Genomic DNA, 15341 nt, shown 5'->3' with positions numbered 1-15341 from the left:
GCTAACATAGGGTTAATGGGGCAATACCCGGTCCAACATAGGGATGGCTACGAAAAGCACGCTGTCAAAAAAAGCGATCGGAAGCATTTTCTGACGGGTAGCAACATCTGACGTTACACCGGCAGCCAGAGCCTTCCCGCAAATCATAATGATGACGTCGGAAGTCAATGAGGAAGAGTAGGCGGGCCGTTGCTAGGGCCCGTTTCTCGGGTGGGAACTAGACACTACCACATAGAAGTCCGAATGCTACTTCCGCATTCAAATGACCCCCAGATGCTAAACGTCACACCGCACAGACCTGAGGTCTTCCCCGCCCTCCCCGTCCAGCGTCATCCGAACCCAGAACGCAGCCAGTGGCAGCCGACAATGAAGCAGGCAGCGGTGAGCGGCGCCAAGAGGTGAGAGGAGCCGGGAGGAGTTGGCAGAAGTGGGGAGGGCAGGCAGGGAGAGGTAAGCAGGGCGGCGTGGGAGGAGACGACACTGTAGTAGTGAGGTCGGCGAGGCGGCCGAGAGTGAGTACAGCAGATCATCCTGTGGGAGAGCCAGAGGAGGAACTCAGCAGGAGACACACGGGAGACCCAGAGCTGGCGCCTGCCCTAGAAGAGTCACAGCAGGAGGGCGAGGGACCACAAAAGTTGGGTGCCGCGAGGGAACATAACGGTGAGTACATGCTGCTGGAACAGGGCCAGGGAATGGAGCCGCATTAGGAGAGGGCGACATTATGGAGGTGGCACTAGAAGGAGAGCTCTGCACCTTTTACAGGGGAGGAACTGTAGTGGCGGAAGAGTTACCAAGCTGAAGATGAGATGGGCAGAGGGCGTTTCCGCACACTTTTAGTGGAGGATCGATGCTAAGTAGTATATGGTATACTAAATAAACACCGGCATTTCTCATAGAGGGGCCACAATCGTAGACATGTTTGGCATTTAACGCGATCCCTTTTCTCCGCACGCCTTGGGATATGTTTTGTTTGCTGTGCCGCAGCTCTGATAGGTGCGTGACCAAAGCATGTTTGGAAGGTACTGGTAATGAATGAATTACAGTCCACTTGTATAGGCAGTTGAATAATAATTTTCAGGTAATGAAATTAAGATTGGATAAACAGGATCTAAAGGAACCGCCTAGGCATCCAGCATTGACCAGGCACCAGAAACTACCAGTGAGGAACCGGGAGCTAGTAAACATTGTTGGCAAATCTAACTTGCACATACATAAGATGCAAACATATGACTTTGTCCACAACGTATTGCTGCTTATGCTTCAAATGTCCTCTAGATGGTAGATAGCTCCCCTGAATTTTGGAAAGATTGTACTACTAATTTTCTTGTTTTTATACCCTCTATATTGTTGAGAATTTGATATCTTATACAATTTATTTTGGGAAAAGGCATTACACAGTGTGAGCCTGCTCTCATTGTCTTTACTGTGTATGTGCTATTTTGTAGCTAAATACATGTAATCAGCTCTGTATGTACGTCAGAACAAACCCACAGTTGTACTGACTAGGTAAGGTGTGTTAGAACATACTAAATATACATGTATATTACAGGGATATAAATTAAGATTGCACAATCAAGAGCTAAAAGCAGCTCCTTGTTATCTCCCATTAACCAGTGAGCAGGATCTAGTACATAAGAAATCGAACTTCTATATAAGCTGTAAACTTAATATTGTGCCCATTATTTATGACCCCTGATACTTTATATGTCATATAGATGTGTTCTTATATTTACTTGTATTTTGTCCCAAACACACAGAGTTAATGTTACATGGGTATGCTTGTTCGTTATCAGTTGGCCTCTGGGGCTATTGTCATGGGGAGCCAAAAGTAGCTCCTGGAAGCTATTTGGTGTCAATCTAATCCTGCTCTTCTTTGCTTTTTTGCATAAATGCAATTTATACTTTGCCTTATTTGTGTCTTTACTTCATGTTTATGAGTATTTGTGATTGTAGAGATTATGGAAATAATAGGCATATTGAATAAAACATTTATTCAAATAGTTCTCTTGATGTGAGATTTGGGTCTCATTTAACCTGTTTTTAATATGGCAGATAATGGCACATTCAGTTATACCAATAAACAGATCTCTGAAATTATAAACGGTCCCTTACTATTTAACCCACCGGGCAGTCCCTTCTAGTGATGAGCTCCCTAAACTTAAAAAAAAAAGTCGTTCTGGACTGAGCCTCACTTACGTTTTCTGAGAGAGTCTCTCAAAGCTAATATAAATCTGGCCTTGTAATATGCAACAAACCCTGTCTGTTCCTGGACGGTAACGAGTATGAAACAAGTTTTAGTTAAATCTCCACTAAATGTAGCCGTGGCCTGATGGTCTTTACCATCACTATGGCCCAGCAAATTAGTGCAACAATACATAGGGAACTTGATATTGAAGAGCAAAAGTTCCTAGATAATGCCTCGATTTTAAATCCCTGAGATAAATTAAGGGAAATAGACCATCAAATCAATTTAAGACTGCTACATTGGATAAAACCCCAAAAAGATTTGGCAAGGGCATGCGCTAATTTAAGGTGTATATTATCTATCCTTATCTTGCTGAAAACTATTGTGAAGGCCGCAACATTGAAAGATTACATCCACATAATAATAGGCAACAAGTTGGCCGCAGGTGGGTTATCTTTTCCGGCACTTCTAGTAGTGATTCCCGAGCTAAGGAATATTAGGATTATGATTCTCAATATTCACCAAATCGAATACCACGTTTAAAAAATTATTTAGACTTTTATTTTTTTTAATTTATTTATTTATTTTGTTTTTGGATGAGGAAAACCCAGAGGCAGATTCTGGGACCCTTACTACTCCGGCCTTAGGAACCGTTGCTCCATGCAGCACCATAGATAAATCAGCAGTTGACGATGCCTATGATAAATCGGAAGTTAACGATGCCTATTTTAAAAGGCATTTCATTCGTTCCCTCCAATCCTACAGATTGTTTGAAAACTGAGATGGAAATTAGACGATTATTCTGTAATTTAAGACTTAAGGTGCATTTCAAAGACAATAGAGAACATAATGCAGGGGAGGACACAAGGCTTAGACCCCCTTCCACTTGTAGTCTATAAGAAACACAAGTGCCCAAAGAAACGATTACTTTGAGAAATGCATCCATGTGGACCTTAAGACCATGCATGCCAATAGCAGACATATAAGACACAATTTTTAACAAATGGTGAAAGAGTAGCGCTCATTCCCTAGGTGTCAAAAGTCAAATAATCAAACCAGCAGACAAAAGGGGAGGCATTGTAGTATTCAATGTCAATGAATACAAGCAGATGGTGCTAGACTTACTTAATGATCCAGTCAAATACTAGAGCATGGATCCAGGCGACTGCGCGCCGGATAATGGCTGAGAAGCGCATTCGGAACTGCGGTTAATATGGTTGCCAGTTATAGGGTCGAAAACAAAAGGATCAAATGCCTGTTTTTGTTTTTGTTTTAGTTTTTGTTTTTTTTTAATGGGGGATCTCCTCCCCAACCCCCCCCCGTTTTCTTTATTAAAAACATTTTTTTTACCAACCCAAACTAAAAAAATAAATTGACCCTTTTTTCGATCCTTTTGCATTCGAGCAAAAGTCATTCGATCCTTTATTTTCGATCCTTTGACTGGACACCAGCTAATATTTATCTGGTGCTGTAGGACTTCCATGGATGGGTCAATGAGTGGAATCCAAATATCCAGTTTGCAACGAAAAACAACACGCTCTAGATCAACTTTCTGGATCTTTTGATAAAAAAAATTGTTGACTTTCTATCATGTTAATTATTCAGGAAATCAGCAGATCGCAACACCATTTTAACACCTTCCATCCACGTAGCCTCTAGGAGAACCTCCCTTTTCCCTTATGGTCAATTTTTGAGAATATGATGGAACTGTACTCCTTGGCTGATTTTTATTCATATGCCAACAATTTTGATGACCAATTCAAAGCTAGAGGCTATCCTAGTGAACTGATGAGCCACTCAAAATACGGGACCTCTAACCCCTAAGAGAAACTTGACTTGTACCATGGGGGAGATCTAACACTGAGGAGAGAATCGCATGTGGATTTACTCATTGTGCAAATACTTCTGATTTTGGAAAAAACTGTCCAAAACATTGTCCACTAGTTCAACTGAGCCAACCAAGTCCCCATGTTGGCATTAAAACGTTGTAAAAATCTACGAGATCATCTGGTCTACTCAGTTTAAGAAAGACAAATCCAGAACTACATTGTGGGACTTGCGCCTCGTGGCATGTACTGTCTGTACATTTACCAAAAAACAAATTCCTTCACCTTTTGGGGACACAGTGAGCCCCTTTCCTCACTCTGTCATGTATTTTTCATTAATTTGAACACTGTGCTTCTTTTTTACTTTGGAGTCTGACATACACCATAGGCATCATCATTACATTGTCACAAAGCACATTCAGTGCAGTGACTCAGGGAAGTCTTCCAGATTTCCCAAAGGTTTAAATACCTTCTCTTGATAAAACTGTTTCCAAGAGCAGTGAAGTGAAATTGACTTTACTTACATTTTTGTAACTTTATAGACCCAGCACCCAGCACACACTATCTTACAATAGGGTGCTGGAGGGGTTACTTAGTGTCTGTGATGCTGGAAATGCATCAGAGGGACAGGGCCTCTGAATCCTTGTCCTTTACTGCCCTTTATCGTGTGTTCTGTCATGTTTTCTGCCCAGGAGTCCATTTGGGACTCCTGGCAGTGCATCTCTCTCTTTTGGTTTGGTGAACAGACCCATGGGATACCCTTATGGCACCCATGGGTAGGGGTACAACCCTGTGTCCCTAGTGTATGTTTTTGGGCACCTGTGGGTGGCCCACAGAGCAGGGTATGGGCTGGTGGCAGCTCCATGCTGAATTTGACAGGTGCTCTGGGTGTCCTCCATTTTGGGATACCCAGGCCCTGCCATTGGGATCAGTTGATTCCTGATAGAAAACAAGATGGCCCCTGTGGCCTCTTGCTTCCTATTGCCTGTTATCTTGTTTTTCCCAAAGTCCTGGGAAGCCCTGACTCTGTCTCTTCCCCCTGACTGGCTGTTGGGTGGAAGTTCCGTATATGGTGTTGTTGTGAAGGCCCAGCTAGACTGACTGGAGCCTTCCCGGTGACTGTATGTTATGGGTACCTCCTGTGGGTGGGACCTGGGTGAATGGAGTGTGTGACCAATATACACTCCTTGTTGTGGTTGTCTGGTTTCTGGCATGTGAGACAAAGACTGAGACAGCCCTGCCCGAAACTGGCCTGAATGCAGTGTGTAGTGTTGAATGGCTGGGTACTTGTCCCAATCCACATTCCTTGTTGTGAGTGTCTGAAAGGGAGGAGTGTGGCCTGAATGCACTGTGTGCCTGATTGGCTGACTGACTGCATGAATGCCCTGCTGTATGATTGGCTGCTGAGTGTGTGCCAGCAGTGTGGATGAGAGACAGGATAGTATATCTGGGGACCTCTCACCACTGGAAATTGTTCAGAAGGAACCTTTGGTTGAGAAGCGACCATTGTGTTCAGAAGCGTTCAGAAGCTGAGTCTCCACTCAAGAGTAACTGGAACTGCTGATCCTCGACGTCCAGCTGGAAGAAGAAGACTTGCTGCTGCATTTGCTTCGACAGATCTGAAGGTTGCCGAATCCGTCGAGGACTGACCCGAGAGAGGACCTGGTAAGGCGCCCTCTTCCCGTGCTCCGAGGGATCATCGAGCACCGCTACATCTTCGCCGAAGCGCCCTGGAAGGCAGACCCTCGAAAGGCTGCCGACCCGAGACGGGACCGCCGAGGAGATCGAAGTGAAGCACCCGGACATCAACGCCGTCGAAGTCCATTGCCGTCGACCAGGGTTCGCAGGTCTGTGGAACCGCTGGAGGCCCGTCGAAGTTGTGTTGCCCAGCCGTGGGAACCGCTTGACGCCGTGCCGCCGACGACTGGAGCCGTCCGCTCCTTGCCTAAGAACATTTGAATCGAAGGACTCCCTCGACCGCACCGTCGACCGCTTTATCCTGCCGGAGAAAGTCGAGGACGACCAACGCGCGGAGGAGAAACCTGCCGGTGGGTTTCCCGCCACCCGAAGACCCCAAAGACTCGAACGACTCGACGCCCTTGCTGGGCCTCCGTCTGCACAATCCTTGCGGTCCAGAACAATTGTCATCGAGGTGCCCCGCACGCCTCCGCCTTGCAGGACGTCAACGCTCCGTCGTCGACGAGCACCGCTTGGATCGAAGCTGCCGCCTCATCGACGCCGTTCTACCCTGTTCGTTGTCGGACGTTCGACGCCCCGTGTTTCCCGCTTGAAAGGGAAGGCATTCAAGAAGGGCCGTCGATTCCCCGATGCCGAACGCCGAGTTCCTCGACGCTTCTCGACGCCTCTCGACGGTCCGTGACTCCCGCTTCAAAGGGGGTCGCTCAAAAAGGATCTGTCGACGCCTCCTCGAAGAACTCGACTCCACCAGGTACATTGGGGGGGTAAAAACATTGTAGGAGAGAATAAGACTATTGAACAACATATGGACTGGGCTTGTGTTAGATCTCTTTATTTTACAGGTTGCCCAGGTGGGGGGGGGGGGATCTCCACACAGAACTGTGTCCAGTGGTAGGGGCCAGTACTCTGCCTATTGTTTCAACCCTCTGTTATCTCTCCTCTCTCTATTGCTGGTTTCCTTCTTATTGATCTGTGTGACATTCTGACAGTATTGTGGATGCACTTTAATGAGGTCTAATATTAGTGGTACCACTTTAGAATTGTAGATATTTACCATTGTTGATTTTCCTGAGCACAAGGTGCGTTATTGTGATAAGTGTACATAACCTTTGAATTAATTATATAAAGACTGTGTTTTCAGTAATACAGTGTGTGGACATTCCTTTGTGGGGGCTTGGGGAATACACTGTACTTAAGAACCAGCCTGCACCACCTCCTGAGAAGCTAGGCCTTGATTGCTCGTCCATTGCTACCGTAATAGAGAATCTTGGCTGGGGTCTTCTGTGCCTCTCTTCTACCATATAGGGAGCAGAGGTACAGACACCCCCTACCAGTCTTTACAATGTCCCCTTTCTCTAGTTTCTCATGTCTCATTTTTATGTTGATGGCTAGTGGCAGTGGTTTACATTTTCCTACCATTGTGTGTTTCTACCACGGGCTGCTATTGCAGCTGCAGTAAAGCACCCAGGGGTGCCCATTTTGTCAAAATGTCCACAGTCTTCATTTTTCGCCATTTCTTATTGGAAGGTTCCTTCTTGAGACTTACTCTGCTCGCCAAACCAGGTTTGGTCACTTTCTTCATTTTTCTTTGGCGGGATTCACTGGTGTCTGGCAGGGGCAGGTAGTGAGGGAGGCACCCGAAACGCCCTGTGCTTAGTCCCCTTGGTTACAGGAATGCACCCAAAGGTGATTGGCTGGCTGTCCAGATGTGTTATTGACAGCTAGGCTGCAAATGAATGGGAGAAACCTGCATAAAAGGCAAAACTTTTTATTTGGAAGGCAGTCGACCACTAGACGAAGGAATCCGAAGAAGAACTTGAAAGAGATGGCTGCTTCAACTCCTGGACCGTTGGTTTGCCCGGTGAAGCCCTACTGCAGTGCTGGAGCTCCAAATTAGCCTCGACTAGAGAAGCCCTGCAAAGGACGACTTCTCCCCTTGGGTTGGTGGGAACAATCAACCTCAAGATGAACTCATCTGGAAATCCTCTCTGAGCTGGCTGTACTTCCATTGCTGCTGCTGGGACTGATTGCCAGGGAGAGGAACACCAGAATCGAGTGTGTCGTCTTTAAGTTGGATCTGAGGTCCAGGAAGATCCTCCAGACTCCCATGAAGCAGGACTGACCAAGCCTGAGTCACAGTGAGGGCTGGACCCCAGATGTGAGGAAAGTCCAATAAGGTATCTGAGAACCGCTGTGGTACTACTTGTAAGAGCTGCGAGTAGCTGAAACCGCAAAGTTCTGCTGATCTGAAGTTTGCCCATTGCTGCCGCTGACCTTCATTTTGTAGTGCAGGAGTTCCCAGACGCCCTCCCTCTTGTCCTCACGACTGAGGCCCAGGAACAACAGGATCTGCAGACCTACACAGGAACAGAAGCAAGCTGGAACAAATTTCTTCAGAACAAAGGTACTGTAGGATTAAGGGGTTGCTTACCTCTTGTTGTGTATCCTTGCTAGCTCTCAGTTGAGACTTGTCTTGGTTGCTTTGCAGAGTTGCTTGCAGCTTTGCCCCTCACAAGCCTCCCAGCTTGTGGCCTTACAGTGATTTCATCTTCTACAAAGATTTCTAAAACATTGTGCAATACTTTTTACCTACCTGCAATAAGTACTTCAGCTCACCTAGACTTTTGTTCGATTAACATTGGCTGTCCTGGTTCCCTGAAAGACTCTTCTATCCTCTGACTTTGTGCTTTACCTTTTCCCCCAGGAAAGGGTTAATTTACTTTGCATTGGAGGGTTCAAAAAGTACTTGCCTGCTTTATTTGTTAACCAGTGTTTTATTCCCCAAACCTTTTCTTTGGCACCAAACTCAGTATTCCTCTAAATGTGATGTGGTGCCAGTGTTATATAAATGTCCACAGTGTCCTAGTTATTTAAGTCCCCTCAAAGGAACTGAGTGTGTATTTTGAAGTATTTTTTTTGTGTTACATATATTTGCTGCCTTCTAAAGAAGGCTTATTCAACTGACTGTTAAATTAATAAATAATTGTTTTTTATCAAGAAACCTGTGTTTATTTGGGTACTTTTCTCTGTATATCTTCATGTTCCAAACCTACAGCTCACATTGACCCCATTCAGATAAGCCTGGCTGTTCAGTCGCTCTACCAACTTGTGTTGTACATGCTTATACCAAAGGTTGGTTTAACTATTGCCAAGAGGTCAAGGCTGGTGCAGTCTCCCACATTGTACTACACGCAATCTTGCCTAACCAGGTGTTTCTAAGATCGAGTAAAGACTCAACCAAACAATACGTGATGATGCAATTTGTGTCAGTCACATGACAACGCCAGCACGTTCTGCGCTACAGAAGTGCTCATGAGAAGCGTTTCTAATTGACGTGGGCAGAAAGTACCCACTTTTGCATTTACTGCTTAGATACATGGCAAGTCTCTTTTCCCCACTAACTCGTTTTTACTGTTCGAGTTAGGATTCGCTTTACTATTCAAATTTCACTTTTTAAAATATTTTTTTTAAATATTTTATTATGAGACCTTACATTGAAGGGATAGCTGCTCCTATAGCACATCTCCTTCCAGTTATGGTATTTGCCATGATGATAAAACGAAGTAGGGCTAGATTTTAATGGTCTCAATGTGGGAAGTTTTCTTCCTGTATAATCTTCACACAAGCTTTTTACGTTTGCCCTTTTTACAGCACATGTGGCCACATATTGAACTCAAGTCAGCGAATCTATTCGGCTTCTGGTGTATCAGTGTCCCTTCAAGTTTTGGTGAGTCATTTCACTGCTTTTTCTTGGTCAAACCACTCAAGCATATAGCTGTTTGACAAATGTTAACCTCCCCTTTTTTCTGGTTGTTAATTCCTGTACAGGGTCACATTAGCTACTGGTCCGGATGAGGGTGGATTATTAATCTCCCCAACGCTACATATGCTACACGTCGACCCTGTTGTCTAGATATTCTTAGTTTTAGGCTCCTATGGGATACTCTAGATCTTTCCTACCAAGTTAATGTAGATGATGCTATTAATTAGGTGCCTACCAGTTTTTGTTCTTCCTTCAGATGTGTTTCCTAAATGTTCTTACATGTATTGTTTGTGTTGTTTTTTGTAATCTTTGTGTATGTATAAGTACAGTTTTACTTTTTTCTTAAATGTATGTATATTGTGCCTTATTTGTGTCTCTACTACATGTTTGAGTGTTCGTAATTGTAGCGATTTATAGAAATAATTTGCATATGGAATAAAAAATGTGTTCAAATAGTATTTGCAGTACTGATCACTGCAGTATTATAAATGTTCAAGGAGGCAAACAAATGAATTTAAGATTGCTAAAAATGATATAACAAATTATTTCAACATTCATATTAATATAACAGTAAGTTTTAGTAAATCTCAGTGGGAACAACTTTTGAATTTTTTTTTTTTAAAGTTATGTTTTACTTCAGTTCAAATGTGTGAGGGGGCCAGCCCTTCTGTAAACATCTTCTAGGCTACACGTAGGTGCTAAATAGTGAAGGTAAGTCCATTGTTACGCACACTCCAGAATAAAGACAACCTGCTAGGGAAATACGCCAGGAGATAGCGTTGCAAGGATAACCAGATTTAAATGTACAGAATACAAATATCAGCAAAGGACTCTGCTGCTCGAGAGCGCTCTGACTCTTCCTGCTACAAACAAGGGCTGAAGAAACCCACAATCGTCATTACATACAGTACTAATGGGTGCCACTGATTTGAGGCACCCTACACATGAGCCTGCTCCATATGGGATGCCAGGATTGTTGGTTAGTTCTTTGCCATCAGTCTGGATCCACGTGGGTTAGCTGGGCTCATCCTCGCAGTGAATGTCGGGGCACACATTATTACATTGTTTCATTCTAACTAAACATGCTGAGCCTGGTTATTATATAATTATGGCAGGCACCTGGGTGGCACAGGAAATGTGCCAGGGGGAATGGAGGATAAAATGCAGTCACACTGACCCACACATTCAGGGCATCGTTGATACCACAGTTCCCGCAATTAAGGTCTCCACCTGGGGTTTTAATCTTTAATTTACGCCCCTCCCCTGTACCTCGTGTTACAAGAGATATGTGTTCATGCTTGGAAGAATACAGCCATGTATGCTTAGATCTCCTGCAGACACCTGATATGTGTCGGGCCAGGGGTATTGTGCACACATTGGGGGGGGGGATACAAAGGTGGGGTTGTTAGGTCCGTGGTGTGGGGCTGTTAGGTCAGTGGTGTGGAGCTGGCTCCTGGACCGGCTGGGTGGGAATTTGAGGCCTACTGGCAGTTTAATGGAGATGAATGGGCACAGTGCGGAGCCTGGTGTTGTCTCGCGCTCTTACTGGGTACATTCCTTTGGAAGATACTAAATATTTGCAACACTGGAGGAACAAGGGGGATGTGGACTTCCGTGGGACCGGGGTTCTGCGGATTCATTCTGTCTCACGGAAACTGGGCCTAGTGAGCAGAGAACGTGAACAACGCAAGCCTGCAACTTATTCCTTTTAGGCCTAATACAAAATGTTATTTGCTGTGGTTTTTGTAGTGCCGCGCATCTATTTCTAGGCGCTACAGTGCCTCTACATGTAACCTCATTTCATTCGGATTGCTCCCCCTTGTACGCTACATCACCTCCCAAGGCGATGCCTTTCTCAGGTAAGAGCAGGTTGACTTCCTCCACCCCACCATCTTCATCTGCTCCTGTCACCACAAAGGATATTCGTTTGGGGCAGAGGATCCCAGCTGCGGCTTCACAGGCCATACAGAATGCTGTTCAACTTTACCTTTTGAGTGTCACATTGCTCTGTGTGTACTGTGAAGCACAGATCTATAGGGGCAGCAGTTTTGGAGTGCTTTTGTGGCTGCAGTCGGGGAACATTAGAAACGCTGCCACCTACCAGATTAAGGCACGCCCAACATCTTCCTCTCTCCACCTGCCCCTTCGTTCTTTTGGTTGGTGCCCCTTCCCTCCCTTGCCCCTCCGGCCTTGCTCCTGAAAAAAATTCCCAAAAAATATTACATTGAAAAAACACAAAAATGGTTCCTTTTGGAGCCACCTTTCACAGTTAAAAAATAGAACTTAGAAAAAAAAGCCTGCATAGTACGTGGACAGCGCAGTAGTCCGCAGACATCTAAAATATTCCGGGCGTGGGGTGGAAGAAACTATCATTTTAATTGTTTTGCGTTCAAAAAGGGCGACTCTTAAATTAACTTTTTGTGTGTGTTTTTGGCTTTTATTTTATAAACTGAACTAACGCAACATTTTACTGAATGTAATTATTTCTTCTCACTTTCCCAAAAACTGCCTCAAAGCATTTTAAATGCTTTCCACAAAGAAATCTGATTACCCACATCAGTTAGATGGACTCCATCTCACCGAAATGTTTCCCCCTGTCAAATGTAATGTTCTCATTATGAAGCAATGTAATGGCAACATCTCAAACAAAAGCACACAGCTTTATTGACGTTGCGCTTTGCTTTTTCCATTTGCAGACCAAATGAACTAGAACGCATCCACATCTGTCTCGGGGCAATGGGCGTAATAATGTTCGAATTGGGGAACATTTCCTTCAACTTTCCCAATGTCTCCTTTATTGCAAACTGCAATGAAATTCCAGTCACGCCGGTTCCCTCCACAATGAACAATAATAATGTCCGGGTGTTTCAATTCAACCATATTTGCACGAAATGGGAGCAAGTCCACCCACATCTTGCCTCGCGCTACATAGCAGAACACTTACAGTTCAGGAAATCCAAGATGTTGGCTATTCCACAATGCTCAGCATACCCCATTCAACCAATGGTCCGAAGAATTCCCCAAAATCCAAACACTCTGCCTTCTCAAAGACATTGCCATGGCCATTGTCAATCCTCTCACCACTCCAACTAACAAAACTCACGCTACTCTTTCTTCCTGTACACCACACCCAAAAAACCTGATTGGCTGATCCGCCGATGTGTGCAGACACCCATGACTGTGAGCGGTGTATCCAGTCCTCCTTCGATGCCCGGCAACTTTAAAAGGCCTGGCTGTGCCACATTCTGTCCGCGGACTAGCGCAGTGTCCGCAAACGTCGCAGCCACTCAGAGGTGGGGGGGGGGAAATGAACCACGATTTAAGTTATTTAATCCTTTGTGGATGCTCTGAAAAGAACCTTATTTTCTTTGGGGGGGGGGGGGGTTATTAACAAAAACCTTTTTTTTGTTGGTTTTATGTACAGTACTACTGTACACTCTACAGCTTCCTTTACAATTTTCTTACAGTAACCTTTTTCTTTTTTAAATATATTTTTATTGCCATTTTCAAGTAAAACAACATTAACCCCCCATCTCCCCCCGGGCAGAGTCTTAATTATGGTATGAGGACACCATTGTTGTTCAAAGTCGCTTTAAAAAAAAAAAAAAAAAGTCCAAGAACATTGTCCAATCTTGTTGAAATCTTACATATTCTCCTTGAAGATTATCCACTCCATTGCTATGAACCCCCACAATTTATACAACCAATCCCTTATCGTTGCTGCCCTCTTCTGTTTCCAGGCACTTGCTAACACCAACCATGCCGCTATCACCATTAACATAAATGCTTACTATGGATCTTAGTGGGTGGACAGGTCTCTGGGTCAAACAAACTACACATCTGTTCCCTAGGTGTCATTATCCCATCCGACATAACCATCTTAATCTGCTTCGTGACATCCTCCCAAAATATCCCCCAGGTTGGGCATTCCCAGATGTGTCTCCAGTCCCCTTTCATAACATAACCCCCCTAACCCAACATTTTTCCGTAGTCAACGGAAACATTTGTATGCAGTCTCTCAGGAGTATAATGCCATTTGAACATGATTTATACCACGCTTCCCTGATCTGAATCGACCATGTCAATTTGGGAATGTCTGCCCATAAATGTTCCCAATGATCCCTCAGAAGATCCATCCCTAAGATCTTTTCCCACCTATGCATATATCCCTAGACCTGTCCCATCTCCCCTTGCATCAATATCGAATGCAACTTAGATACCATTTGTCTATTCCCTGTATTTGTAGTGATGAATCTTTCAAACATTGTGAGCTCTCCCCGCCGCTGCTTTACCCCCTGACCCTGCGATCAAATGTCCCAATAGATAATACTGCAGCCTATCCTTCGGGAGACCTACAAGCTGTTTACGTTCCTCAAATGTACCGATATCCCCTCCCTGCATTATGTCTTGCATCTTTATACATCCCACTTTTCGCCATTGTCTAACCGCTCCCTGTATCATCCATGCGCGAAATTGCAGCTTCCCAAATAACGGAGTAAATGGGGATGGATGTGTAGATAAATTACCCTTTTCTAATAGCCGGTCCCATATATCACAAACTAGGGCCAGTACCTGTTTTTGGGGGCCTATCCATCCTTACCCAGAGTTTCTTGACATCTCCTGTAAGCCATTCCCGGTGTACACGTAGCTGTGCTGCTTCGTAATATTTTACAAAGTTTGGAAGGGCCACACCCCCACCTTCTCTGGGTACCATTAACATTCTTAGTGCGACTCTCAGGGTTTTATTTCACCAGAGAAATCTCGTAACCACTTCATTAAGTGCCTTAAAAAATGAACGTGGAATAGTTATCAGAAGAGCCTGGAACTTGTAAAGCAGTCTTGGGAGAGTCACCATCTTGATAGTAGCTACCCTTCCTAACCATGAGATTTGGAGCAGCATTCATTTCGTCGTCTTTTACCTTCTGTAGTAGCTGTGGGTAATTGTTATGAAACATCTGTGAAAATGCATTTGTTAAACCCCCAAGTATTTAATACAGCTGTCTGCCATAATGAAAGGAGAGTAAGAGTGCAATACCTCCTTCTGTAGTGTAGATTGTCCCAATTCTAGGAGCTCTGATTTCCCCATGTTAACCATATGGCCCGCAACCCACTCCATATCTGTCAATTCCCCCAACAATGCTGGAATTGATTGTTCAGGGTGGTTCAATGTTACTAACATGTTAACCCGCAAGATCCACCAACTTAAGTTCCTCCACTCCAAAAGGGATACCCTGTATCGTCAACCTCAAGCTAATTTTGTGCAAGAACGGTTCCAAATATATTGCATAAAGAATTGGCGATGGTGAGCATCCCTGCAATGTTCCCCGATCTATTTCTATATTGCGGGACACATGTTAATTAATCGCCAACCGTATTTTAGGGGCCTGGTAATTTGTCGGCACCATCCGTATGAACTTAGTCCTCATTCCCATCTGTTCCATAGTGGAAAACAAAAAGGGCCACTACATCCGAGCAAACGCCTTTTCGGCATCTTATGATATTAGCGCTGAAGGAATCTGTTTGGAATGAATTTTCTCTTAGGTGGCTCACCCTCCTAATATTATCAGCGATCCATCTCCCCGTAATAAACCCTGATTGAGCTGCGTTTATCAACTCCGGGAGAAGAGGCGCTAGTCTTGCTGCCAGAATGCCTGTGTAACGTTTTGCATCAATATTCATTAATGTGATGGGTCTATATGACCCGCATTTTATCTGGTCTTTACTTGGTTTTTCCAAACTCCACCACTTTCGCCTCTGACATGGTCGGTGTTACCCTCCCCCCGTTTGGCACTATCGTATTAAACAACTCCACTAATCTTGGGACCAACTGCCTAGCGCATTTTTTTATAGAAAGCTGCCGGGAACCCAT

General features: G+C 44.6%; 1 protein-coding gene across 9 annotated transcripts in view; it reads left to right on the top strand.

The window, feature by feature from the left end:
- The first annotated feature begins 203 nt into the window (after positions 1–203).
- Positions 204–15341, top strand: part of C1GALT1 (core 1 synthase, glycoprotein-N-acetylgalactosamine 3-beta-galactosyltransferase 1) — a 303461-nt gene continuing 288323 nt past the window's right edge. For 3 of the 9 annotated variants that reach the window (XM_069648538.1, XM_069648533.1, XM_069648536.1), the window contains exon 1: positions 204–398. Coding sequence is in view for 2 of the 9 variants with exons in the window: in XM_069648531.1 (XP_069504632.1) it covers positions 9364–9436 (73 nt within the window). In the remaining 7 variants the exon portion in view is untranslated. Of the gene's footprint in view, positions 399–418; positions 661–9360; positions 9437–15341 lie in introns of those variants that run through there. The other 6 variants (XM_069648537.1, XM_069648535.1, XM_069648539.1 and 3 more) reach the window with 3 other exon arrangements.

The sequence above is a fragment of the Ambystoma mexicanum genome, chromosome 2q, assembly GCF_040938575.1.
Source record: "Ambystoma mexicanum isolate Mex_15411 chromosome 2q, UKY_AmexF1_1, whole genome shotgun sequence".
Lineage (NCBI taxonomy): Eukaryota > Metazoa > Chordata > Amphibia > Caudata > Ambystomatidae > Ambystoma > Ambystoma mexicanum.
Note: the sequence above shows the minus strand (reverse complement) of the source record. Positions and strands in the feature narration are given on the sequence as shown.